Genomic DNA, 25,644 nt, shown 5'->3' with positions numbered 1-25,644 from the left:
GTGCACATATTTTGACCAGAGCCCTAGTAGCTAGTAAGTAAGCCTTGACTAAGTAAGCCTTGTCCGAGCCAGAACATCTCATAGGCTCCTGCCCTATCTCCTGTTTCTGTAGCATGAGGCAGATTGATGTACATGTACACCCCCTAGACAGGCTGCTAGTCTGTCACAGGGGCTTAGCCACAAGCCATCTCCCAAATGCTGAGTACCAAGCAAAGGCATCAGGTCCCATTTTTACAGTCTTTGGTGTGACTCAACCGGGGATCGAACCCCAAACCTTCCAATCTCAAAGCAGACACTAACCACAAGGTCACCGAGTTGGTCACCTAGTAGCTAGTGAACTAGAATAATATCTGAGAGTCAATTTCAGACGCAGTCATCCTCTCACTTCTCCAGAATGTTCCAAGGGACATTGTTAAGAATTGTGGCACGTGGAGGAGAGGTCCATTCAGTACTGTAGTGCTTGAGGAACAAAATTAGGCCATGGATTGTTGGAGGCTCTCAAACAGCAGACAGGGACATTTTATTTTATTACAAGACATGTTGATACAATTAGGCTGAGGGAATGAGGTATGCTAAGTAGTGAAATGGAGGTATAGTAAGTAATATATGACATTTAGCAGACATTTTGGGTGGCCCTGGGAATTGAACCCAAATTCCTGGCTTTGAAGTGCCATGATATACCAACTGCGCAAACACAGCAGATATGGATGGATGCCAGAATTCACATGCTGTTGTCAAGCAAAATTATAGCTTATCTTAAATGCCCAATGCATTCAAAAAATAGATTTTCCTGTGTAATTAAAAATTATATTTCCACAATATGAGGTTGGAAAAATACTGTGAAAATGATGATAATGTCCTTTTAGTGTAAGATCTATTTGAAGAGGCCGCATTAAATTTCAGCCTGTTTTGATGGGATGGCGTTTTGGCCTGACCTGACCTTTATCACCTGGTGGTAAATTATATAATAGACCAATAAGAAAGAGTTCCAAACCTCTAAGCCAATAACAGCACATTTTCAGTTTCCCCCTCCCCACTCAGACAGTCTTAGCAAAATTCTTGCTTGAGAAATTGCCCTTTGCGAAGAAGCCATTTTGGTTTATTTTTGATCATTTTAATTTAAAACAATCACTCCGAGGTACTTAATTGTTAGCCAGAAATGATTTGATATTGAAATAAAACTGCTGCATTGGACCTTTAAGCTACATCCAAGTACAATGACAACTGCTGAACCTGTAATGGCTGCATCCACATTCCAGTCATTTCACAGATGCTCTTTACACAGACAAATGACCAGTTCTTGCAATCACTTTTTTTTTTTTACTATTCAGTCAAACAAGTTCACAGCCATATGTTAGATTATTCCAGCCCATCCAATATAGTAACTAAAAGCTTTTGCAACAGCTGTGCAATTTAAAATACAAAATAAATAAAAAATGTATGGCAACCATAAACCAAAATGATATATGCCCTTCCCCTGCTACCATACAGCATGTTTGACATGCTATTTGCATACTTATGTCAAAGCTGACCTTGAATTAACATGAAAGTAATCGATTTTATAGTTTATCATCAACGGGGAGTGTTCAGTATTATATCACTTAGTAAAAGATGCGTTGTAACATTGATGCCAGAATGCATGTGCCCATAGAAGAAGTGGCGAGCGCCTTCAAAGTATTCACACCACTTGACTTTCTACACATTTTGTTGTGTTACAGTCTGAATTTAAAATGGATTCAATTGAGATTTGTTTGTCACTCGCCTACACACAATACTCCATAATGTCAAATTGGAATAATGTTTTTAGACATTTTTACAAATTAATATAAATTTATATGCTATAATGTCTTGAGTCATTAAGTATTCAACCCCTTTGTTATGGCAAGCCTAAATAAGTTCAGGAGTAAAACTGTGCTTAAGTTACAAACTGCATGAATTGACTGAGTGCAATAACATTGTTTAACATGATTGTTGAATGACTACCTCATCTCTGTACCACACACACATACAATTATCTGTAAGGTACCTCAGTCCAGCAGAGACCTTCAAACAAAGATTCTTCCACAAAGACCAGGGAGTTTTTCCAATGCCTGGCAAAGAGGCAACTATTGGTACATAACTGGGCTTTATATCTTTTGGCCATGTGAAACCGCTCTTAATTTGGCCCATGGAGCTGGTAGGCAGCCATATTGGAAAACTGCTGCCCTAGAGTTTTTCAGCTACCGTAGATAAGTAAAAAAAAAAAAAAAAAAAAAAAAAAAAGCAGATATTGAATATCCCTTTGAGCATGGTGAAGTAAATTACACTTTGGATGGTGTATCAATACACCCAGTCACTGGAGAGGAAGAAAACCGCAAGGGATTTCACCATGAGGACAATGGTGACATTAAAACAGTTACACAGTTAAATGGCTGTGATCGTGGGAAAAAAACTGAGGATGTATCAACATTGTAGTTCCTCCACAATACTAACCTATTTGCTGAGTGCAAAGAAGGAATCCTGTACAGAATAAAAATATTTCAAAACATGCATCCTGTTTGCAACAAGGCACTAAAGTAATACTGCAAAACATGTGGCAAAGCAATTAACATTGTCCTGAATACAAAGCGTTAGATTTGGGGCAAATTCAACGCAACACATTACTGATTACCTCCCATATTTTCAAGAATAGTGGTGGTTGCATCATGTTATGGTTATGCTTGTAATCGTTAAGGCCAGGGGAGTTTATCAGGATATAAACATTTACTAAATGGAGCTAAGGGTAGGCAAAATCTAGTTCAGTCTGCTTTCCAACAGATACTGGAAGATTAATTCCCCCTTCAGCACGACAATAACCTAAAACACAAGGCTTAAATCTACTTAATAATCTATGGCAAGACCTGAAAATGGTTGTCTAGCAATAATCAACAACCAAATTTGACAGAGTTGGAAGAATTCTTAAAAGAATAAATGGGCAAATATTGTACAATCCAGGTGTGCAAAGCTCTTAAGAGACTTACAGCTGTAATCGCTGCCAAAGGTGATTCTAACATCTATTGACTCAGGGGTGTGAATACTTAAGTAAATGAGATATTTCTGTATTTCATTTTCAATAAAGGTGCAAAAATGTCTGAAAACAGGTTTTCACTTTGTCAATATGGGGTATTGTGTGTAGATGGCTGTAACAACAAAATGTGGAATAATTCAAGGGGTTTGAATACAAAAACATGATTGACAGTAAGACTACATAAAAACACTTCATTAAAACAACAAACACAGAACTGCAAGAGCCTACAAAAAAACAAACTAAGTCAAACATTGGTATATAAATATGATAATTCTAAAGTGCATCTCTCAAAGACTTGTCGCATGAAAACGTGATCTGCAGTCCTATTTTAAGAAACAAACAAATCTGACAAAAAAATACAGATAACGTTTACGCTTGGAGACGTGCACTTCTGTTCCGTTAAAACATGAAATAAACTGACATCTTCTGCTTTAAAAAAGCATCTATGTATAGTACATGCAATACTTTTTTGCTAAGGAAAAAGATCAAGCTTACAATATACGAAGTGGATCAACAGTTTGTTCACATTGTCCGGAGCAGAGGCGATAGCTAGCTGATAGAGTTTGTGTGCTAATATCCTCTGTTCTCTGTTTTGTTCACACTTGGCATTTCGATGTCATTAAGTCAAACTTGGTGATTAAAAAGCACACAATGGTGATCAAGATCCTTCCTTCCTTTTTGATTTTAATCATTCAGGTAAATCGAGGAAGGAGGAGTGCAGGGATAGAGGGGGGGACAGGGGGAGGGGCTCAGATCTTGGGCAGCTTGGGAGCGTTGACGATGGGGTTAGTTTCCTGGAGGAAGCGGCGTCCGGCACTCTTGTAGTTGTACGTGCAGTCGTGAGTCTCTGCGTAGCGGTGGGTGGCGCAGAAGTTACTACCACACCTGAGAAAACAGGAACACAACGGCCCTATTTATATATGCCACTCGGACTGTTATCCAAAGTGACTTACAGTACAATGAGTGCATACCTTTTTAAATACAGTACAAGGAGAGCATACCTTTTTAATTACAGTACAATGACAGCATATTTACATTTTTTGGGGGTGTTTAGGAGGTCACAGCAGGAATTGAAACCACAACTTTAGCCTTGCTAGTGCTGTGCTCTTACCAACTGAGCGACACAAAATGATTAGAAACCCATGTCTTTTATGGCCATTTGGAATCTGGCTGGTAAAGGGTCCTTCTAAACATCATCAATACCTTGATGTGTTGTCTGCATTTTCAATCAATTACAAAATGGATTACATCTCAGTTGACACATTCAGTCAATTACGAGCCCAGTACTGAAACACCTAATTATCTAGAGATTCTTGTGGACACTTATCTCTAACTTTTTTTTAATAGCTTTAACCCTTCTCTATCCCAGAGGAACTGAAACAGAGACAACAATCCACTTGTGTAGAAAAACTGGACTTAGACCACTCTACTACTCGGGAGGCCGAAGGCACTGCATCTCAGTGCGTCTCTGCAGTCCCTGGTTTGAATCCAGGCTGCATCACATCCGGCCGTGATTGGGAGTCCCATAGGGCGGCACACAATTGGCCCAGCATCGTCCAGGTTTGACCGTCATTGTAAATAAGAATTTGTTCTTAACTGACTTTCCTAATTAAATAAAGGTTAAATTCAAAAAATAAGTCCCACTCCACATTGCTTTAACTGTGACTGAAATCTGTTTTCAGATAAGGGAGAGACTATAGACCAGAGATCAACCAGATCCAGCCGCGGGAGGATTCTTTCTTGAGGGGATGGTCAGGGGGCCGGAACATAATTACAAATCATTTGCAGACTAAAAACTGATTGCAAGAAGCCCAAACATATAATATTTGACAAAAACATAATTTCAAACCTAGCATACATTTGTCTACAATCACATATCTCTATTATTTGCGGGAATACTTTGGAATAGATTTGGCAAATTACAATAACTTGGAGTTGATTTGCTGCTGTTTTACAAGAAACCTACTAAAGATAAGACTATTGAGACACACACACCAAGTGGAACACTTATCACAGATTACTCAGCACTAACCAATCACAATTTCAATCTTTTGAACACAGCTTGACTCCAACATTAGACTGTTATAGTGTTATGATGAGAGATTACACAGTTCCAGCACACACTGTGTGCCCTTAGCAATGACAGGGGAGGTTGTGATACTTGATACGGGGTTGTGGTGGTGACTGGTGAGGGAGCACGCAATATCGTGCTGTTGATGACATGGCATAGTCTAGGCATACCTAGCAGTAGTAAAGATACACACATAAAACAGACCATATTGAATTAGAATGAGTAATGAGGGAGGGAGTAAGGGGGGAGAAAGAGGCTGGTAGTGAGTGGGAGAGGGTGAGGAGGGGGAGAGAGCTGGCACAGACAAGTGTTTTTTCCTACCTTGAATTCCTAGTTGGTAGCAGGCTTTTTGACAAATAGGAGGAATGGAAGATGGAGTGTGAGCGAGTGATGGAGGGAGGGAGAGAATGATGGAGGGATTGAGAGATGTACCTGCACTCGTAGCTGGTGGCGAGACCAGTCTTCTTGCCACAGAGGAAGCAGTGTTTAGAGCTCTTCTTCTTCCTGCTCAGCGGGACCTTGACTGGAGGCAGGTGATATGTCGGGGTGCCTGGTAGAGATAGTAACACAGGATAGTTGTGTTCTACTTTGAGGAAAGAAATTCTGGTTTACTTTGAGTAAACTAAATAATATAGTAAGCCAAGAACACTGAATAAAACTAAAACATATCAGGAGCAGTCAGTCAGGCCTGGTGTATCAACACAAAATTATGTTTAGTTACCTAACTATTACTAAGGCAACATGTAAACGAAGAGACTATTAAAAGAAATGTATCGATTGGGTCTGGTGAGGGAATTGTGATCACATCTTAGACTCCTCACATCGCATGGAAATGGTTATTTTCCTACTATTAGTAGCTTAGACACTAAAACTTGTTTTAAAAAAAATATATGGAAATAATAACTGAAGGATATCCCTAGTTCCAGTGTGGAAATATTTAATTTTCATACATTGTTAAACATAGTTTTTTTCTACGCCAAACACACTCATTCACAAGCTCTCTGTTCTCTTTTCCAGCTCATAACTATTCCAACACAAGTCACTCTCCGCCCAAGACAATCACACCCGTGGATGCAACCTTGTTCAGTTTACGAGGCGTGGAGATAAGGTTCCTGGGCAAGGGTAACAGGACAAAGAGAGAGAAGGGGGAGGGGGGGAAGAGACAGCAAGAGTGAGCAAGAAAAACAAACAGCAGACAGAGAGATGGACAGAGAGAGAGAAACAGAAAAAGAGAGTTCACAGAGCTAGAGAGAGACATGGTGGAGCTCAGAGAGCTAGTCCACACAATCCAGACAGAACAAACCCACAAAACAGACCAGCACAACACCACCCCCCCAACAAGACCTGGAGGGCAACAGGTGGAGATGAACGTCAGAGATTCGGATGCTCTACGGACTGAGGTGGGAGAACTTAATTATTAAAAAGAGGCACACATGGCACTGCAGGATGAGGTCAGAAAGCTGAGGTGTGACAGAAAGCAGGACACTCCCCCAGACAAGCCAGCAGAACAGCCCACCTCAGACCAGAACCACAATGGGACAGACAACACAGGACCCACCAACCCAAGACTCCACTCCCTCCAACAGCCCTCCTGTCAGCACCCCCAATCGCACTCCTGACAACACCCCTACACACACAAAAGCCAGAGATTGTGCTCCTCATTGACTCAAATGGCAATTACATTCAAGAGGATAAACTTTTTCCCTAACACAAAGTGGCTAAACTCTGGTGCCCAAACACTAGGCATGCCCTGGAGCTCCCCAGCCACATCATAATTCACACAGGCACCCGAGTGGCGCTGCGGTCTAAGGCACTGGATCTAAGTGCTAGAGGCTTCACTACAGACCCTGGTTCGATTCCAGGCTGTATCACAAACATCTGTGATTGGGAGAGCACAATCGGCCCAGCGTCATCCGGGTTAGGGTTTGGCCGGGGTAGGCTGTCATTGTAAATAAGAATGTGTTCTTAACTGACTCGTCTAGTTACATTTAAAAAAATGACCCGAGGGCCCAGCAGGAAAGGGTGGCAACAGCACTCGTGGGAGTGATTAAAAAAGCTTCTTCCACTTTCTCCAACGCCCAAGTGGTTATCTCCACCCTGCTACCACGAAAATACTTTCACCCTGCTACCATATAGCAAGTATTTCATAAGACTGTGACTCAAAACCTAATGTATACCTGGCCCACCACTCCACCCTGGACTTGAAGCGCCTTTACGACCAGGTCCACCTCCACAAGGCTTCAATCACAACTTTTGCCAGGAAGGACATCCCCAGCAACTCACATAGGAGCAACATAGAAATGGACACCCCTCCCAGACCAGCGAGACACCCTCCCAGACCTGCAAGACCCCCTCCTGAAGGACCTGCACCAAGAGAACCCACGCCAAGAGGACCTACACCCAGACCACAGCTTCACCAGCCACACACCCAACCAATCTCATGGGGGCTCTTCTTTGGGTTCATTTCGCTGTAGGTGATGGCTTTCTTATGGAAGATTTGAGAATTGCTTTCTTTTAGGTGGTTGTAGAAATTATTGGCTCTTTTCCGGATTTTGATAGTTAGCCGGTATCAGACTATTTCTGCTCTGCATGCATTATTTGTTGTTTTACGTTGTACACAGAGTAGTCTACAGTACTACTGCCAAGAGATGAGCTACAGGTGTACCTACCATAGGAGTCCCCTCGAAGTCTACCATTGACTATGTACATACTGAGACCACCCCAAACAAACTCTGAACACACCCTATATAGGCCCCCCCATATCAGACCTATGCCCCTTCTGCCCACCCCATGCCCCCCGCGGCAAGGACCTAAACATGACAGCAAGATGTATGCTCAGGCCGTGAGCAGATCAACAGGCCCAACCTCCACTATTACATCCACCCAAGCCCCATCCTGCAACGTAAGAGCTATGTATCAGATGCTCTGCTCACGTTACTGTGATGGTCCGGGCCTAAACCACACAAAAACAACACTAGACACTATGGAACACAAAGCCTTCTCATCCTGGAATATACAAGGTCTGAGGTCATCTGCCTTTGGCCTAAAGAGCAGGAACCCAGACTTGAAAGAAACTGGAAATACTGACATTGTCATCCTACAAGAAACATGGTATAGGGGAGACGTACCCACTCATTGCCCTCTAGGTTACAGAGATCTGGTAGTCCCATCTACCAATCTACCAGGTGTGAAACAGGGAAGTGACTCAGGCGGTATGCTAATTTGGTTTACAGCAGACCTAACCCCACTCTATTAGTCAAAACAGGAACATTTTACATCTTGCTAGAAATTAATATGTGCTACCTATATCCCCCCAGTAGAATCCTCATACTTTAATGAAGACAGCTTCTCCATCCTAGAGAGAGATATCAACCATTTCCAGGCTCAGGGACATGTACTAGTCTGTGGCGACCTACATGCCAGAATTGGACAAGAACCCGACATCCTCAGCACACAGGGGGACAAATGCATATCTGGAGGTGACAGCATTCCCTCCCCCATATTCCCCTCTAGACACAACTATGACAACATAACCAACAAAAACAGGTCACAACTCCTGCAGCTCTGTCAGACGTTGTGTATGAACATAGTCAATGGTAGACTTCGAGGGGACTCCTATGGTAGGTACACCTGTAGCTCATCTCTTGGCAGTAGTACTGTAGACTACTCTGTGTACAACGTAAAACACCAAATAATGCATGCAGAGCAGAAAGTCTGATACCGGCTAACTATCAAAATCCGGAAAAGAGACGATAATTTCTACAACCACCTAAAAGAAAGCAATTCTCAAATCTTCCATAAGAAAGCCATCACCTACAGCGAAATGAACCCAAAGAAGAGCGCCTAAGCAAGCTGGTCCTGGGGCTCTTTTCACAAACACACCCCATAGAGCCCCAGGACAGCAACACAATTAGACCCAACCAAATCATGAGAAAACCAAAAGATAATTACTTGACACATTGGAAAGAGTGACAAAAAAACTGAGCAAACTACAGTATAATGCTATTTGGCCCTAAACAGAGAGTACACAGCAGCAGAATACCTGACCACTGCGACTGATCCAAAATTAAGGACATCTTTGACTATGTACAGACTCAGTGAGCATAGCCTTGCTATTGAGAAAGGCAGACCTGGCACTCAAGAGAAGACAGGCTATGTGCACACCTCCCACAAAATTAGGTGGAAACTGAGCTGCACTTCCTAACCTCCTGCCAAATGTATGACCATATGAGAGACACATATTTCCCTCAGATTACAGAGACACAAAGAATTTGAAAACAAATCCAATTTTGATAAACTCCCATATCCATTGGGTGAAATACTACAGCAGCAAGATTTTGTGACCTGTTGACACAAGAAAAGGGCAACCAGTGAAGAACAAACACCATTGTAAATACAACCTATATTTATTTTCCCTTTTGTACATCATGACATTTGTAATGTCTTTATTCTTTTGGAAATGTTGTGAGTGTAATGTTTACTGTTACCGACAAACAGAGACCGGCCGGCAGACAGGCAGAGAATGGCCGACCGACCGAGAGACAGAGCGACCGAGAGACAGACAACGACAGAGACCGACAGACAGACAACGACAGACAGATAATAGGGATGAAGGCTAGGCGTAACAGGACTGATATAAGAAGGGAGGTTAGTGTGACACAGTAGAACCTCCCACCCAGGCAATGGGCCATGAGATTGGGTGTTGAGTTGTGTGGTCCTCACTAATCTGCTCTGATATACTGCTACAGAACATACTCAAAAGGCCATCCACACTAAGACGAGCTGTTTGAAGGGAATCAGTTTGAGCAAGGCGAGACACATAATAGCTAATCTTGATTACATAATGAGTAGTTATTTGGGATGCAAGGTAATTTGTAGATTAGTGATCAGTGAAGTTCGACTGCAATGTAGCCAAACACGTTCTGCTGTCCTTGGCTCATTGTGTGGTGTGTATGGGTTATTGTGTGTGTGTATGGCTCATTGTGTGGTGTGTATGGGTTATTGTGTGTGTGTGTAAACATGAACATAAATCTCCTCTCCTGTTGATGGTGCTCATTCTGCAGCTGTATCATATTAATACCGAATGCCATTGCCGTGCAACGCTCATATAACATGCATTGGCTGCTTTCACATAATATGTGTGTGTGTGTACTTGCTGTATGTGTGGTGTGTGTGCCCCTACTGGCACTAACCCTAGGTCAGTGAGCTGTTTTGTTACTGTGTTCATGCGTTCATGTGGTGTGTCTGTCCATGCGTCAATTTGTGTATGTGGCCTCAGTCTGCCTCTACCCCTAGGTCTGTCAGAGAACTGTTCCGTCTCTTTCTGACAGTGTGTGTGTGTGTCTTCGCTCCGTGGCAGTGTGTGTTGGTGACCGCCCATCCTGCCTAATCAGGCCAGAGACACAAAGGCAACAATCTGCAGGGCAGCCTAATGCGGCAGACAACAGGCTCGGTGCTAGGCTACTAGCATAATAATGTTGCTTTCAAAGATTTGGGTGGTAAACGCACCAGCAACAAGCAGCTTTCTTCATCTCAATAAACAAGGTATAAATAGAACCACCAACCTGGGGGAATTGTGATTATATTTGGAATTTTCATAAATTCATCACATTCCCTCTTGGACTCAATGAGATGAGGATCAGAGAATGACTCATTACTCAATTCTTATTTTCTTAATAGGATGAAAGGACAAAAAACATATTAAAGACTTGTTCTGCTTTTGAAATGGCACCCTATTCCCTAGTATATAGCGCACTACTTTTGATTGGGGCTTGCATTTGAAATGGCATGCTATTCCCTAGTATATAGCGCACTACTTTTGATTGGGGCTTGCACTTGAAATGGCATGCTATTCCCTAGTATATAGCGCACTACTTTTGATTGGGGCTTGCATTTGAAATGGCATGCTATTCCCTAGTATATAGCACACTACTTTTGATTGGGGCTTGCATTTGAAATGGCATGCTATTCCCTAGTATATAGCGCACTACTTTTGATTGGGGCTTGCATTTGAAATGGCATGCTATTCCCTAGTATATAGCGCACTACTTTTGATTGGGGCTTGCATTTGAAATGGCAAGCTATTTCCTAGTTCACAACTCAAGACTACTTTTGACCAGACCCAGGTCCCTGGGTTTTTAGGGTTGTCCCACTCACCTAGTCTTCTTATTGAACTGGAGCCTCCAGCTGATCCCAGGCTGTTGGTTGACTGAAACGATGACAAGAGGTTTCAGACAAGGTCAATAGAGTACCACGAAACACAGCCCTTATTTTAAGTGTTTCTAAAATCCCCTATGGGAAAAATGAATGGTGGAAAAACAATTGGAACCATTTCCCTGTTTGACCGCTAGGTTTTATGGGTATTATTACACCTCCACTGTGGGGCTCAATCAACACCGCACAAAACAGTCTGGTTACCAGTCTGTTTAGTGATCGTTCCACTCCTTAAAACTCCTGGTCATGCTAAACATTGTTTGGCAATGACAGAGTACAAGGAGGGGAATGTTTGAAAAACAGGTTATGGATTTCAGGCTATGCAAAAACTATACAGTGTACAACAGTACAGTACATCACAATACAACACAAATGCACTATCACTGTGCTTCTTATAGTTGCTTATTCCTATTTAGGCAGTTCATCATTGAGTCCTCATTTGAGGATAGTGCCCATTTTCCATCCTAGCTGGGTTGTAGTATCTCAATAGTCTGTCCTTACTACTTACCATGTAGGAGGTGGCTGCTCTTCGTATCCGGTCCTCCTGGAGTAGCTGGATGTTGGCTGGGAGGGAGAGAGCCGTGGAGCCTAGCGTGCCAAGCCCGGAGGCCCCAACAGCGGGAAGCCCCAACCCGAGTCCCAGGCTCGGTTCTAGGACTCCCCTGCTGCTCCCTAGGGACCTAGAGGAGGACAAGGAGGCCAGGAGCTCTGTGTTGCGGAGGGACCCGAGAGGCTCCATACAGGCCTGGTTGGCCAGCTTGGTGATGCCACGCGCCTCGCTTTTACTGATCACCTCCGGCCACTTGCCTGGGGAGTCCACATTGATGCCTCGCAAACGAGAGCCTTGAGGAGGAGAGGAGGGGCTAGCAGGAGGAGGAGGGGCGAGAAGAGTGGTGGGGTGGGAGGAGGAGTGGAGATTGGGTCGTAGGGGTGACGTTGCTGAGCCGGAAAACTCAAAGGGTTGTGGTAGTCTTGGTCTACTTGAGGGGGAGGATGATGAGGAAGGAGAGTCGGGAATATGATGAAGGGTGTTGCCAAGTAAAGGTGTCCTCTCCCCTTTCCAGGCTAGCCTATCAGAACCAGCCATTGCCCAGTTGTTTAAAGAGTTCATCCCCACAGCTTGGGAGAGAAGAGAGGGGGTGGAAGGGAGCTGGAGCTCTGCTCCAACCCCCAGGGCTCCTAGCCCATCCAACCCACCTAGATCCATCTCTGGCTGGGAAGAGATATCCAGGCTGAGGGGATCTGAGAGCAGGTCTCCTCCGTATAAAGCTCTAGGCGGTGTGGGCTCCAGCAGGCCCACCACCTCCTCCAGCAACCCCAGGCCCAGTGCCTCTCTTCTGGGGTCAGGCAGCTCCGTGGCCCCACCAACCTGACCCCTGCTGGAGAGCACGGGGAGCTGCGGGTACACACAGTCCCTCATGAGCCTGGTGCTGCCGATCTCCAACCGGGATACTTTGGGAGGGGGTCTGATCGACTTGGGGATGGACTCCCATGGCTCCTCCTCTTGGAGCATGTAACAGGACGAGGAAGAGAAATAGGGCAGAGCTCGGCCGCTACTTGACAGGTGGGTGGAGGCGGAGGCAGCAGCGGGAGGGGAGGGAGTTGTGGATCCCTGGTCCCTGATTGGAGGTAAGTGTGAGGCGGAATGATGGGATTGGTTGATCTCGGGCAGGACGCGGAAGAGGCGGTGGTGTCTGGGTCCAGAGGGGTCCAGAGAGCTGCTGCAGGGCCGGGGACCGACGGGGGGAAGAGGTTCCAACTTGGCAGACTTCTTAGGCTGGGGGGTGGAGACAAGAGAAAGAGTCATAGTGTGTTTGAGGGCTTCAATTTGAGCAAGGCGAGGAAGAGAATCACTCATTTTGATTAGATAATGAGTAGTTACTTAAGATGCAAGTTTATTGGTAAATCATTGAGTCACACATTGAGGCATTGTCACAAGTGGGCTTGCATTTTGAAGTTTTAGGTTTATGATGCTGTTAGGCACTTTGCCAATTAGATGCTTTGCACAATAAAGATGTATTTTTACTTCCTTGCTAACCGTGTTAATGGCTAGAAATGAATTATATCCTATGGAAAGAATTAGGAAGTCAAATCTGTCTACCTTCTTGTTGATGTTCATGTCCTCCATCTTGGCTTTGAGCAGCTTCATCTTGTTCATGGTGATACAGTTTTCCAGGGTTGGCTGGACCAAAGGCAAGCCCTCACTGTCGTTGTCCTCCTCCTCAGAGAACATGTTGTACACCGAGCCACCACTGGAACACACACACAGACATATAAACAAAGATCACACATGGACAGGCTTTTTACGAGGGAGAGATCAACAGCTCGACACAATCAGAATAACAGACATCCTGTTCTAAACTGTCCTGTCCTAAACTGCTTCAGTTCAGAATGATGACACACGTTCACCCATGCTGACCTTGACCAGTGATCTATTGAGGAAGAATATAAACCTGGTCTATTTTATAGACTCTCTATGTGTATGGGAACTACATGACATGACCAAAAGTATGTGGACACCTGCTCATCGAACATCTCATTCCAAAATCATGGGTACTGATAAGAAGTTGGACCCCCCTTTGCTGCTAACTAACAGCCTCCACTATTTTGGGAAGGCTTTCCCCTAGATGTTGGAACATTGCTGCAGAGACTCGCTTCCATTCAGCCACCAGCGCCTTAGTGAGGTTGGGCGATAAGGCCTGTCTCTCAGTCAGCGTTACAATTCATTCCAAAGGTGATCGAGGGGGTTAAGGCCAGGGCTCTGTGCAGGTCAGTCAAGTTCGTCCACATCAATCTCGATGAAACATTTCTGTATGGATCTCACTTTGTACACAGTTGCATTGTCATGATGAAACAGGAAAGGTTCTTAACCCAACCTGTTCACACAAAGTTGGAAGCACAGAATTAGAATGTCATTGTATGCCATAGCTTGAAGACTTGCCTTCACTGGAACTAAGGGGCCTAGCTCGAACCATGAAAAACAGCCCCGACCACTATTCCTCCTCTACTGAACTTCACAGTTGGCACAATGCATTCAAGGCAGGTAGTGTTCTCGTCATCAGCCAACCCCAGATTCGTCCGTCTGACTGCCAGATTGTGAAGCGTGATTCATCACTCCAGAGAATGTGTTTCCACTGCTCCAGAGTGCAATGGCAGTGAGCTTTGCACCACTCCAGCCGACACTTGGCATTACGCATGGTGATCTTTGGCTAGTGTGCGGCTGCTCCTTTGCACCACTCCAGCCGACACTTGGCATTACGCATGGTGATCTTTGGCTAGTGTGCGGCTGCTCGGCCATGGAAACCCATTTCATGAAGCTCCCAACGAACAGTTCTTGTGCTGATGTTTCTTCCAAAGGCAATTTGTAACTCAGTAGGGAGTGTTGCAACCGAGGACATCATTTTTTTTGTTACGTGCTATGCACTTCAGCACTCGGCGGCCCCGTTCTGTGAGCTGTGTGGCCTACCACTTCACGGTAGAGCCACCGTTGCTCCTAAACATTTCAACTTCACAATAACAGCACTTACAGATTAGCGGGGGAGAAATTTGACAAACTCCCTTGTTGGAAAGGTGGCATCCTATGACAGTGCCACATTGAAATCCACTGATCTCTTCAGTACAGGCCATTCTACTGCTAATGTTTGTCTATGGAGATTGCATGGCGGTGTGCTCGATTTTATACACCCGTGTGGCTGAAATAGCATAATAGGGTCATTTGAACGGGGCGTCCACATACTTTTGTGTGTATGTATATATGTGTATAGTGTGTCATTTTGCCACCTACCCAAATAAAGCGCACTGATCTAAAATGTGTACAGTGTCTGAGTGGAAAGTGCTTTAAAAACAATGTAGTTGAATTGGGACGGGAACATTTTTATTGCACTTCGAAGTGCACTTATCTGGAGTGGCCTGTATTCACCTGAATGATTCTGAGACAGGGGTCAGAGTTCCGTCCCCTCGGTCGACGACCCGGAAGAAGTTGAGCTGGTCTCCCTCTCGGTACACCAGGAAGGTGACCTGCTTGTTGCTAGGCATACTCTTCTCCCAGCCCTCCTCCCTGCCTCCCTCCATCAGCTCTGCCATATCCTTCAATGGGTCTTCCACAGACACTGAGGGAGAGAGAAACCGGTCAGTCAATCAATCAACAACCAAGTCTTTCATGGACACTGTACAAGAGAGAGAATCAACCAATCACTGAGTCCTTCATAGACATGAGGGTGAGAGACTGTTTCGACAGGGTTCATCTCAACATGTTGCTACAGAGGTTACAGGATTAAAACGGCCACAAATAGGTGAATTTAATCTGTGTGAATACTTATGGGTGTACAGCAGTGAACACCGAGAAATCCAAACCCATCTCAACATACCTCTCCTGGTGTTGATGGGTCCTCCTCTCATGGCCAGGACCAGCTTCAGTGTACAGCCCTCAGCAATACTGCAGACACACAAGATAAATGTCAGCAATGCTGGTTGGTGGAAACTGTCCCAAGTCCTTTGGAAGGTTAAGCTACCATCGTATTGCTTTGCCTTACAGCTAGCTGGATCGCTCATGCATGGGTCATGTTCATTACTACACGCAGCGAGAAAAAAAACAATGACTCCCCGTTTTCAGTTTTCTTCTGTTTGGTGCCTAATGAACACGACCCTGGAAACACAAACCAGGCAAACGATAATCATTCTGGAACAAACATCCTTCCTCCGTCAGTCTGCGCTCCAGATGAACTTATGCACATGTCTGGGAATTCTGCTGGAATTCTAGCAAAACGTCAGTTCTATGCAAATCCAACCCCTCGCACCCTCCATTTCTAAGACTTCAAAGGATGTTTTGTTGATCCTCAGACCTAACTAAAACTCACCGGGGACCGATCATGTGGAAAATTAAGTGACAAGCGTTCATGACGCAACCACCATCTGCAACCTGTAGACCGGGTCTGTATCTAATAAAACTGAGGACTCACTACTGGGATAGGCTAGCTCTCCAAACACATTCAATACGTGACTGTCTGTCTTATATCAATCAACCAAAGATGTAGATTTAGCTAAGGGTTCGGGGGAAATAATGTATTTACTACAAGGGGAATTACTTTCTAAGCAAATAGCCCTCTACAAGTTACCCACTACACTCATTTCGATTAAACATAAATTACAAGATCAAAGTCGATGGTTAATTTACAGGGCATTGCTGTATATGAAAATGGGTTCCCATTCCCATCACAACCCATTCAACAATTCTTTTTTTAAACAGTTGTGAACAGGGTCGTGTTCATTATGACACGGAGCAAGAAACATTTGAACATGCTTTGCAACGGAAAACAAAAATGAACGATTCAGTCAGTTTGGTTCAAAATGAACAACATTGGTAAACTCACCTGTAGTCATGCAGACAGTATTCATCCTCCAGCTCCAAGTTGTTCCAGATCAGGTGTTGCTGGGCAACGGGGATACCTGCAGAGAGATTTAAATACATTTACATACACAGCCCTGATTGGCGAATAGGATCGTCTAGACCAGGGCTATTCAACTGGCGGCCCACAGGCCAGATCCGGCCTGTTTATCAATTTAGAATGGCGCTTTGATCAATTCTGAACATTTACACATCAGCAAAAAAATCCCTGCAAAAATCCAATGTTCAGTGCCAACAGGAGCCAACGTTCAATATTTTCCAATGGGAGAATCTGCTTTCCTGTAGTCCTGCCCATTAAGTGCTGTCAATCAATACCACCTAACATAACAGTTACAGACAATCAATCATAGCTGCTAACAGTGGTACAGGGTCTGTCCGCCCACCTATCGGCACTTCCACCGCAGATGAGATCACTACGCTGCCTGATACACAGAGCGTGCTTTGTGCTTAACTCAGAGGCAAGCTAAAAAACAACATGGACTCCGTTATGGCCATTATAAACTTTATTTAATCAGCCTGCAATATTCCTTGTTTCGTAGTCTGCTGATACATGATCTACTTTTACATAATGATGTTCAGTGGCTAAGCAAGGGTAATAATGCACCTAAGAGAGCAGCCTGTGTGAGCTTAGGGAGGAGATGGCTTTCTTGTGTTGGCAATCACAGAGAAGAGCAACTAACACATAACTAGCGAAATTGGGTGAGGAGTTCGTATCAGAGGTTTGTCTTTTAGAGTCACCTTCAATCAATTGAATGGACTTCATTTAGGACCACAGGGGAGCGATAAAAACAGTGACATAATTGAAAAACAGACATCTTTTCAAAATAAGTTATTTTCTCCAGGGATTTGAGCCCAAACAAACCCCCCCCATTGCGCAACAATAGTCATCAGTACAGATCACTCACTCCCGTGATGTCAGAGTTTTTACATAAACTGAAAGCGAACTTTGCAACTATATTTGATGAGTTTAAGTCCCCGGAGGTGCTGCAGTTGATTATAGGGATTCGTTCTCAACAGATATGCATTGCATAAAAAAGGTTTCTATATGTAAAGAAAAAACAACAAAGAAATAGAAACAGAATGTGATGCTGGTCAACAGATGCCCTGCATAAAAAGTGGCCTATTTGTAAATAAAAACTAAATATGAAGCTTTGCATGTAAAACGGACAGGAAAGTAAAGTGAAACAAAAATATAAATGCAACATTTTACTGCATTTCAGTTCATACAAAGAAATCAGTCAATTTAAATAAGGGCCGACTATGGATTTCACATGACTAGGAATATGGATCTGTTGGTCAGATACCTTAAAGATGGAGCGGAAGTTTCAACACAGCACCCCTATCAGTCATCTAGTGTGTATATATAAATCATTGGTTCCAATCCCCGAGCTAACAAGGTGAAAATCTGTCGATGTGCCCTTGAGCAAGGCACTTAACCCTAATTAATCCTGTAAAACGCTCTGGATAAGAGCATCTGCTAAATGACAAATTCACAAAGTAGGAGTGCTAATCTAGAATCAGCCCCCCCCCAATCTATATAATAATATTCATTATAACCTAAAAAGGCAAAGCTGACCTCATACTCTGAGACGCTTTATGAATACAGGCTCAGATGAGTTGTCTGCAGGGGAAACACATTTTCTGCTTATTTGTTGAGAGGTTAGTTTCAGACAGTCGAAGTTCCGCTCCAGCAGACAGCCAGGCTCGGTGAAACTCTGCCCAGCAGAAACACAATCACCACTATTACAGACCAGGAAGATGACTCATACCCCCTACAGGACATAGCATGCTACAACACACTGATGCAGGGCAAAATGCAAACTACACTCTGAAGACCATGATACAATTTATCTTTATTTAACTAGGCAAGTCAGTTAAGAACAAATTCTTATTTACACTGACGGCCAAACCCGGACGACGCTGTGTCAATTGTGCGCTGGCCTATGGGACTCCCAATCACGTCCGGTTGTGATACAGACTGCATTCGAACCAGGGTGTCAGTAGTGACACCTCTAGCACTGAGATGCAGTGCCTTAGACAGCTGTGCGACTCGGGACCCGCTATATATGGTCATTCACATTAACAGAACATGCAAGTCCAGGATGCAACGATGTGCGCTCCTTCTTAACAAATTCTGATGTGCACTTTGGACTTGTTAGAAAAACTGTTCACATATACTTTTCCTCAGCCATCAAGACAAGTAGCGCACAGCAAAATCACTTGCCTGTCAATCTACTATAGTAGAAAAGTTTAGGCTACCTATTCTATTAGTCAATTTGTTGAGAAACAAATAGCCTACTCCAAGCAGACTCTGGGACAGTTGTGGAAGTCAGACGATAGACACCCCCCCCCCAAAAAAGAAATAAAAATAAAGAAGCATTGAGTCTGATGCAACAGAATGTTCAGTATAAAATGTTGGTTAACTATTATTTCTTCAAATTATAAATGCAGCAAAGCACACAAGGCAGTGGGCTACACGTGAATGTTCGTTCCATAATGCAATTAGCAGGAAAACGCCATTGTCAAAAGGGCACTGAACATACAAGCGGTTTCATGTGACAAGAAAATATCTGTGGGAAATTTTGAAAAAGAGGAGCACTAATAGGCTACTTTGAAGCAAGGTAAGACATACCTCATTTTATGTATTAAAACTTTCAGGTTTCAAACAAAGTACGGTACCAGTCAAAAGTTGACACACCTACTCATTCAAGGGTTTTTCTTTATTTTTACAATTTTCTACAGTGTAGAATAATAGAAGACATCAAAACTATGAAATAACACATGGAATCATGTAATAACACCCCCTCCAAAAAATATTTGAGATTCTTCAAATTAGCCACATTTTGCCCTGATGACAGCTTTGCACACTCTTGGCATTCTCTCAACCAGCTTCATGAGGTAGTCACCTGGAATGCATTTCAATTAACAGGTGTGCTTTGTAAAAAGTTAATTTGTGGAATTTCTTTCCTTCTTAATGCGTTTGAGCCAATCAGTTGTGTTGTGACATGGTAGGGGTGGTATACAGAAGACAGCCCTATTTGGTAAAAGAACAGGTCAAATAAGCAAAGAGAAACAACAGTCCATCATTACTAAGACATGAAAGTCAATTAATCCGGAAAAGTTCAAGAACTTTTAAAGTTTCTACAAGTGCAGTCGCAAAAACCATCAAGCAATATGATGAAAATGGCTCTCATGAGGACCGCCACAGGAAAGGAAGACCCAGAGTTACCTCTGCTGCAGAGCATACGTTCATTAGAGTTACCAGCCCCAGAAATAAATAAATGCTTCACAGAGTTCAAGTAACAGACACGTCAACTGTTCAGAGGAGACTGGGTGAATCAGGCCTTCATGGTCGAATTGCTGCAAAGAAACCACTACTAAAAGGACACCAATAAGAAGAGACTTGCTTGGGCCAAGAAACTCAAGCAATGGACATTAAACCGGTGGAAAATGAGTCTTGGCAAATTTGAGATTTTTGGTTCCAAACGCTGTGTCGTTGAGATGCAGAGTAGATGAAAGGATGATCTACACGTGTGGTTCCCACCATGAAGCATGGAGGAGGTGGTGTGATGGTGCTTTGCTGGAGACACGATCTGTGATTTATTTAGAATTCAAGAAACACTTAACCAGCATGGCTACCACAGCATTCTCTATATAAGGTACCGCAGTTGACAGTGCATGTCAGAGCAAAAACCAAGCCATGAGGTCGAAGGAATTGTCCGTAGAGCTCCGAGACAGGATTGTGTCGAGACACAGATAAGGGTAGCAAAAAAATGGAGTTTGCCAAAAGGCCCCTAAAAGGACTCTGACCATGAGAAACAAGATTCGCTGGTCTGATGAAACCAAGATTGAACTCTTTAGCCTGAATGCCAAGTGTCACGTCTGGAGGAAACCTTCCACCATCCCTACGGTGAAGCATGGTGGCAGAATCATGCTGTGGGGTTGTTTTACAACGGCAGGGACTGGGAGACTAGTCAGTATCGAGAGAAAGATGAATGGAGCAAAGTACAGAGAGATCCTTGATGAACCTGCTCCAGAGTGCTCTGGAACTCAGACTGGGGCAAAGCTTCACCTTCCAACAGAACAATGACCCTAAACATATAACCAAGAGGGCAGGAGTGGCTTTGGGAAGAGTTTCTGCATGTCTTTGAGTGGCCCAGCCAGAGCCCGAGCCCGAAACCGATCAAACATCTCTGGAGAGACCTGAAAATAGCTGTGCAGCGATCCTACCCATCCAACCTGACAGAGCTTGAGAGGATCTGCAGAGAAGAATGGGAGAAACTCCCCAAATACAGGTGTGCCAAGCTTGTAGCGTCATACCCAAGAAGACTCAAGGCTGTATTTGCTGCCAAAGGTGCTTCAACAAAATACTGAGTAAAGGGTCTGAATACTAGTTTTTTACTAGGCATTTAGCTCGTCTGGTAGGCTTGCGTCACTGGGCAGCTCACGGCTGTGCTTCCCTTTGTCGTCTGCAATAGTTGCCCTGCCACATCCGACGAGCGTCGGAGCCAGTGTAGTACGATTCAATCTTAATCCTGTGTTGACGCTTTGCCTGTTTGATGATTCGTCTGAGGGCATAGCGGGATTTCTTAAAAGCTTCCAGGTTAGAGTCCCGCTCTTTGAAAGCGGCAGCTCTAGCCTTTAGCTCAGGGCGGATATTGCCTGTAGTCCATGGCTTCTGGTTGGGGTATGTACGTACAGTCACTGTGGGGACGACGTAATCAACACACTTATTGATGAAGCCAGTAACTGGTACTCCTCAATGCCATTGGAAGAATCCCGGAACATATTCCAGTCTGTGCTATAAAAACAGTCCTGTAGCTTAGCGTCATCTGACCACTTTCTTATTGACTGAGTCACTGGTGCTTCCTGTTTTAATTTTTGCTTGTAAGTAGGAGTCAGGAGGATAGAATTATGGTCAGATTTGCCAAATGGAGGGCGAGGGAGAGCTTTGTACGCGTCTCTGTGTGTGGAGTAAAGGTGGTCTAGAGTTTTTTCCCCCTCTGGTTGCACATGGAACATGCTGATAGAAATTATGTGAAACAAATTTAAGTTTCCCTGCATCAAAGTTCCCGGCTACTAGGAGCGCCACCTCTGGATGAGCGTTTTCCTGTTTGCTTATGGCCTTTTACAGCTCATTGAGTTTGGACTTAGTGCTAGCATCGGTTTGTGGTGGTAAATAGTCAGCTACAAAAAATATAGATGAAACTCCTGGTAAATAGTGGGGTCTATAGTTTATCATGAGATACTCTACCTCAGGCGAACAAAACCTTGAGACTTCATTAATATTAGATTTCATGCACCAGCTGTTGTTTACAAACATACACAGACTGCCACCCCTTGTCTTACCGGAGGCAGCTGTCCTATCTTGCCGATGCAGCGTAAACCCTGCCAGCTGTATGTTATCCATGTTGTCGTTCAGCCACGACTTGGTGTAACATAAGATATTACAGCTTTTAATGTCCCGTTGGTAGGATATGTGATCGTAGCTCGTCTATTTTGTTATCCAATGAGTACGTTGGCTAATAGGACTGATGGTAGAGGCAGATGACCCAGTCGCCGTCAGATCCTTACAAGGCACCCCGACCTACATCCCCGATATCTCTGTCTCTTTCTCATGCGAATGACTGGGATGTTGGCCTTGTCAGGTGTTTGAAGTAAATCCTTTGCGTCCGACTCGTTAAAGAAAAAAATCTTTGTCCAGTACGAGGTGAGTAATTGCTGTCCTGATATCCAGAAGCTATTTTCGGTCATAATAGATTGGAGCAGAAACATGATGTACAAAATAAGTTACAAATAATGCAAAAACACACACACAATAGCACAGTTGGTTAAGAGCCCGTAAAACGGCAGCCATCTCCTCCAGCGCCAATCAGTCATTCAGAAACATAGGATATTAAAGTTCAGATCACAATGTTAGGATAGACTTGAACCGAGTTCGTCCAGTTTATCCTCCAGTGATTGCACGTTCGACAATAGAACGATCAGGTATTCTGCACGAGTGTCGAGATTTGGGCCTGGTCCATGATTAGCAATATGTCCTTCGCCGCCGACTCATTGAAGTATAAATCCTCATCCAAATCAAGGTTAGTGATCGCTGTTCTGATGTCCAGAAGCTCTTTTTGGTCATAGGAAACAATGGCAGAAACATTATTTACCGAAAAAGTTAAGATCAGCTAAAAAAAAAACTACAAAAAGCCACAATTCTTCAGGAGACCGTAAAAAGGCTGCTATTCCCTGCAGCGCCATTCTGTAACACAGCTCTGTATGGGTTTTGACTGACAGCCGTTCTGAACTTGAGCACCACATGCGACAAGAAGTTGCCCCCATCCCTCCCAGTAATTAGGCAACTTTTGCAAATGCTTTGTCTGAGTGAAGGAAATGCTGTAAATTATAATAAATACCACTGATGTCATGTCACACAAGCAAGCCATCAATATACAGAAGTATATATTTTTAAACCTGCATGTTTAGTTAAGAAATTCATGTTAGCAAGCAATATTAAACTAGGGAAATTGTGTCACTTCTCTTGCGTTCATTGTACACAGAGTCAGGGTATATGCAACAGTTTGGGCTGCCTGGCTCATTGCGAACTAATTTGCCAGAATTTTACATAATTATGACATAACATTGAAGGTTGTACAATGTAACAGCAATATTTAGACTTATGGATGCCACCCGTTAGATAAAATACGGAACTGTTCCGTATTTCACTGAAAGAATAAACGTGTTTTTGAAATGACAGTTTCCGGATTAGACCATATTAATGACCTACGGCTCATATTTCTGTGTGTTATTAAAATTAAGTCTATGATTTGATAGAGCAGTCTGAGCGGTGGTAGGCAGCAGCAGGCTCGTAAGCATTCATTCAAACAGCACTTTACTGCATTTGCCAGCAGCTCTTCGCAATGCTTCAAGCATTGCACGGTGTATGACTTCAAGCCTATCAACTCCCGAGATTAGGCTGGCAATACTAAAGTACCTATTAGAACATCCAATAGTCAAAAGGAATATGAAATACAAATGGTATAGAGAGAAATAGTCCTATAATAACTACAACCTAAAACTTCTTACCGGGGAATATTGAAGACTCATGTTAAAAGGAACCACCAGCTTTCATATGTTCTCAGTTTCTGAGCAAGGAACTTAAACGGTAGCTTTTTTTACATGGAACATAATGCACTTTACTTCCTTCTCCAACACTTTGTTTTTGCATTACTTAACCAAATTGAACATGTTTCATTATTTATTTGAGACTAAATAGATTTTTTTGATGTATTATATTAAGTTAAAATAAAAGTGTTCATTGTTCATTCAGTATTGTTGTAATTGTCATTATTACAAATATATTTATGAAAACATATTTAAAAATCGTCCGATTAATCGGTATCAGCTTTTTTGGTCCTCCAATAATCGGTATCGGCGTTGAAAAATCATAAATCGGTCAATCTCTAATAAATATATATATTTCAATTTAGCCCTATCAATATAGGCCAATTCCCACAAGCGTACCATTTTTTTTTATTTATTTCACCTTTATTTAACCAGGTAGGCAAGTTGAGAACACGTTCTCATTTACAATTGCGACCTGGCCAAGATAAAGCAAAGCAGTTCGACACATACAACACATAGTTACACATGGAGTAAAACAAACATACAGTCAATAATACAGTGAAAAATAAGTCTATATACAATGTGAGCAAGTGAGGTGAGATAAGGGAGGTGAAGGCAAACAAAATATATATATAAATAAAAATATAAAAAAGGCCATGGCGGCGAAGTAAATACAATATAGCAAGTAAAAACACTGGAATGGTTGGTTTGCAGTGGAAGAATGTGCAAAGTAGAGATAGAAATAATGGGGTGCAAAGGAGCAAAATAAATAAATAAATACAGTAGGTAAAGAGGTAGTTGTTTGGGCTAAATTATAGATGGGCTATGTACAGGTGCAGTAATCTATGAGCTGCTCTGACAGCTGGTGCTTCAAGCTAGTGAGGGAGATAAGTGTTTCCAGTTTCAGAGATTTTTGTAGTTCGTTCCAGTCATTGGCAGCAGAGAACTGGAAGGAGAGGCGGCCAAAGGAAGAATTGGTTTTGGGGGTGACCAGAGAGATATACCTGCTGGAGCGCGTGCTACAGGTAGGTGCTGCTATGGTGACCAGCGAGCTGAGATAAGGGGGGACTTTACCTAGCAGGGTCTTGTAGATGACCTGGAGCCAGTGGGTTTGGCGACGAGTATGAAGCGAGGGCCAGCCAACGAGAGGTCGCAGTGGTGGGTAGTATATGGGGCTTTGGTGACAAAACGGATGGCACTGTGATAGACTGCATCCAATTTATTGAGTAGGGTTTTGGAGGCTATTTTGTAAATGACAACACCGAATTCGAGGATTGGTAGGATGGTCAGTTTTACAAAAGTATGTTTGGCAGCATGAGTGAAGGATGCTTTGTTGCGGAATAGGAAGCCAATTCTAGATTTAACTTTGGATTGGAGATGTTTGATGTGAGTCTGGAAGGAGAGTTTACAGTCTAACCAGACACCTAGGTATTTGTAGTTGTCCACATATTCTAAGTCAGAGCCGTCCAGGGTAGTGATGTTGGACAGGCGGGCAGGTGCAGGCAGGGATCGTTTGAAGAGCATGCATTTAGTTTTACTTGTATTTAAGAGCAATTGGAGGCCACGGAAGGAGAGTTGTATGGCATTGAATCTCGCCTGGAGGGTTGTTAACACAGTGTCAAAAGAAGGGCCAGAAGTATACAGAATAGTGTCGTCTGCGTAGAGGTGGATCAGAGACTCAACAGCAGCAAGAGCGACATCATTGATGTATACAGAGAAGAGAGTCGGTCCAAGAATTGAACCCTGTGGCACCCCCATAGAAACTGCCAGAGGCCCGGACAACAGACCCTCCGATTT

The 25,644-nt window shown here is 43.5% G+C and overlaps 1 protein-coding gene across 3 annotated transcripts in view; it reads right to left on the bottom strand.

Moving 5' to 3' along the window:
* Positions 1-501: 501 nt before the first annotated feature.
* The window catches only part of zfand4 (zinc finger, AN1-type domain 4), a 30,818-nt gene continuing 5,675 nt past the window's right edge, over positions 502-25,644 (bottom strand). For all 3 annotated transcript variants that reach the window (XM_055929118.1, XM_055929109.1, XM_055929100.1), the window contains 8 exons: positions 16,700-16,775; positions 15,698-15,765; positions 15,250-15,439; positions 13,432-13,582; positions 11,839-13,107; positions 11,274-11,325; positions 5,550-5,667; positions 502-3,931 (listed from right to left, as the gene is read on the bottom strand). In XM_055929118.1, the coding sequence (XP_055785093.1) occupies positions 3,796-3,931; positions 5,550-5,667; positions 11,274-11,325; positions 11,839-13,107; positions 13,432-13,582; positions 15,250-15,439; positions 15,698-15,765; positions 16,700-16,775 (2,060 nt within the window). In that variant the 3' untranslated portion in view covers positions 502-3,795. The remainder of the gene's footprint in view (positions 3,932-5,549; positions 5,668-11,273; positions 11,326-11,838; positions 13,108-13,431; positions 13,583-15,249; positions 15,440-15,697; positions 15,766-16,699; positions 16,776-25,644) is intronic.

This window comes from Salvelinus fontinalis, chromosome 1 (assembly GCF_029448725.1).
Source record: "Salvelinus fontinalis isolate EN_2023a chromosome 1, ASM2944872v1, whole genome shotgun sequence".
In the NCBI taxonomy this organism is placed as follows: Eukaryota; Metazoa; Chordata; class Actinopteri; order Salmoniformes; family Salmonidae; genus Salvelinus; species Salvelinus fontinalis.
This window is presented reverse-complemented; position numbering and strand designations above follow the sequence as displayed.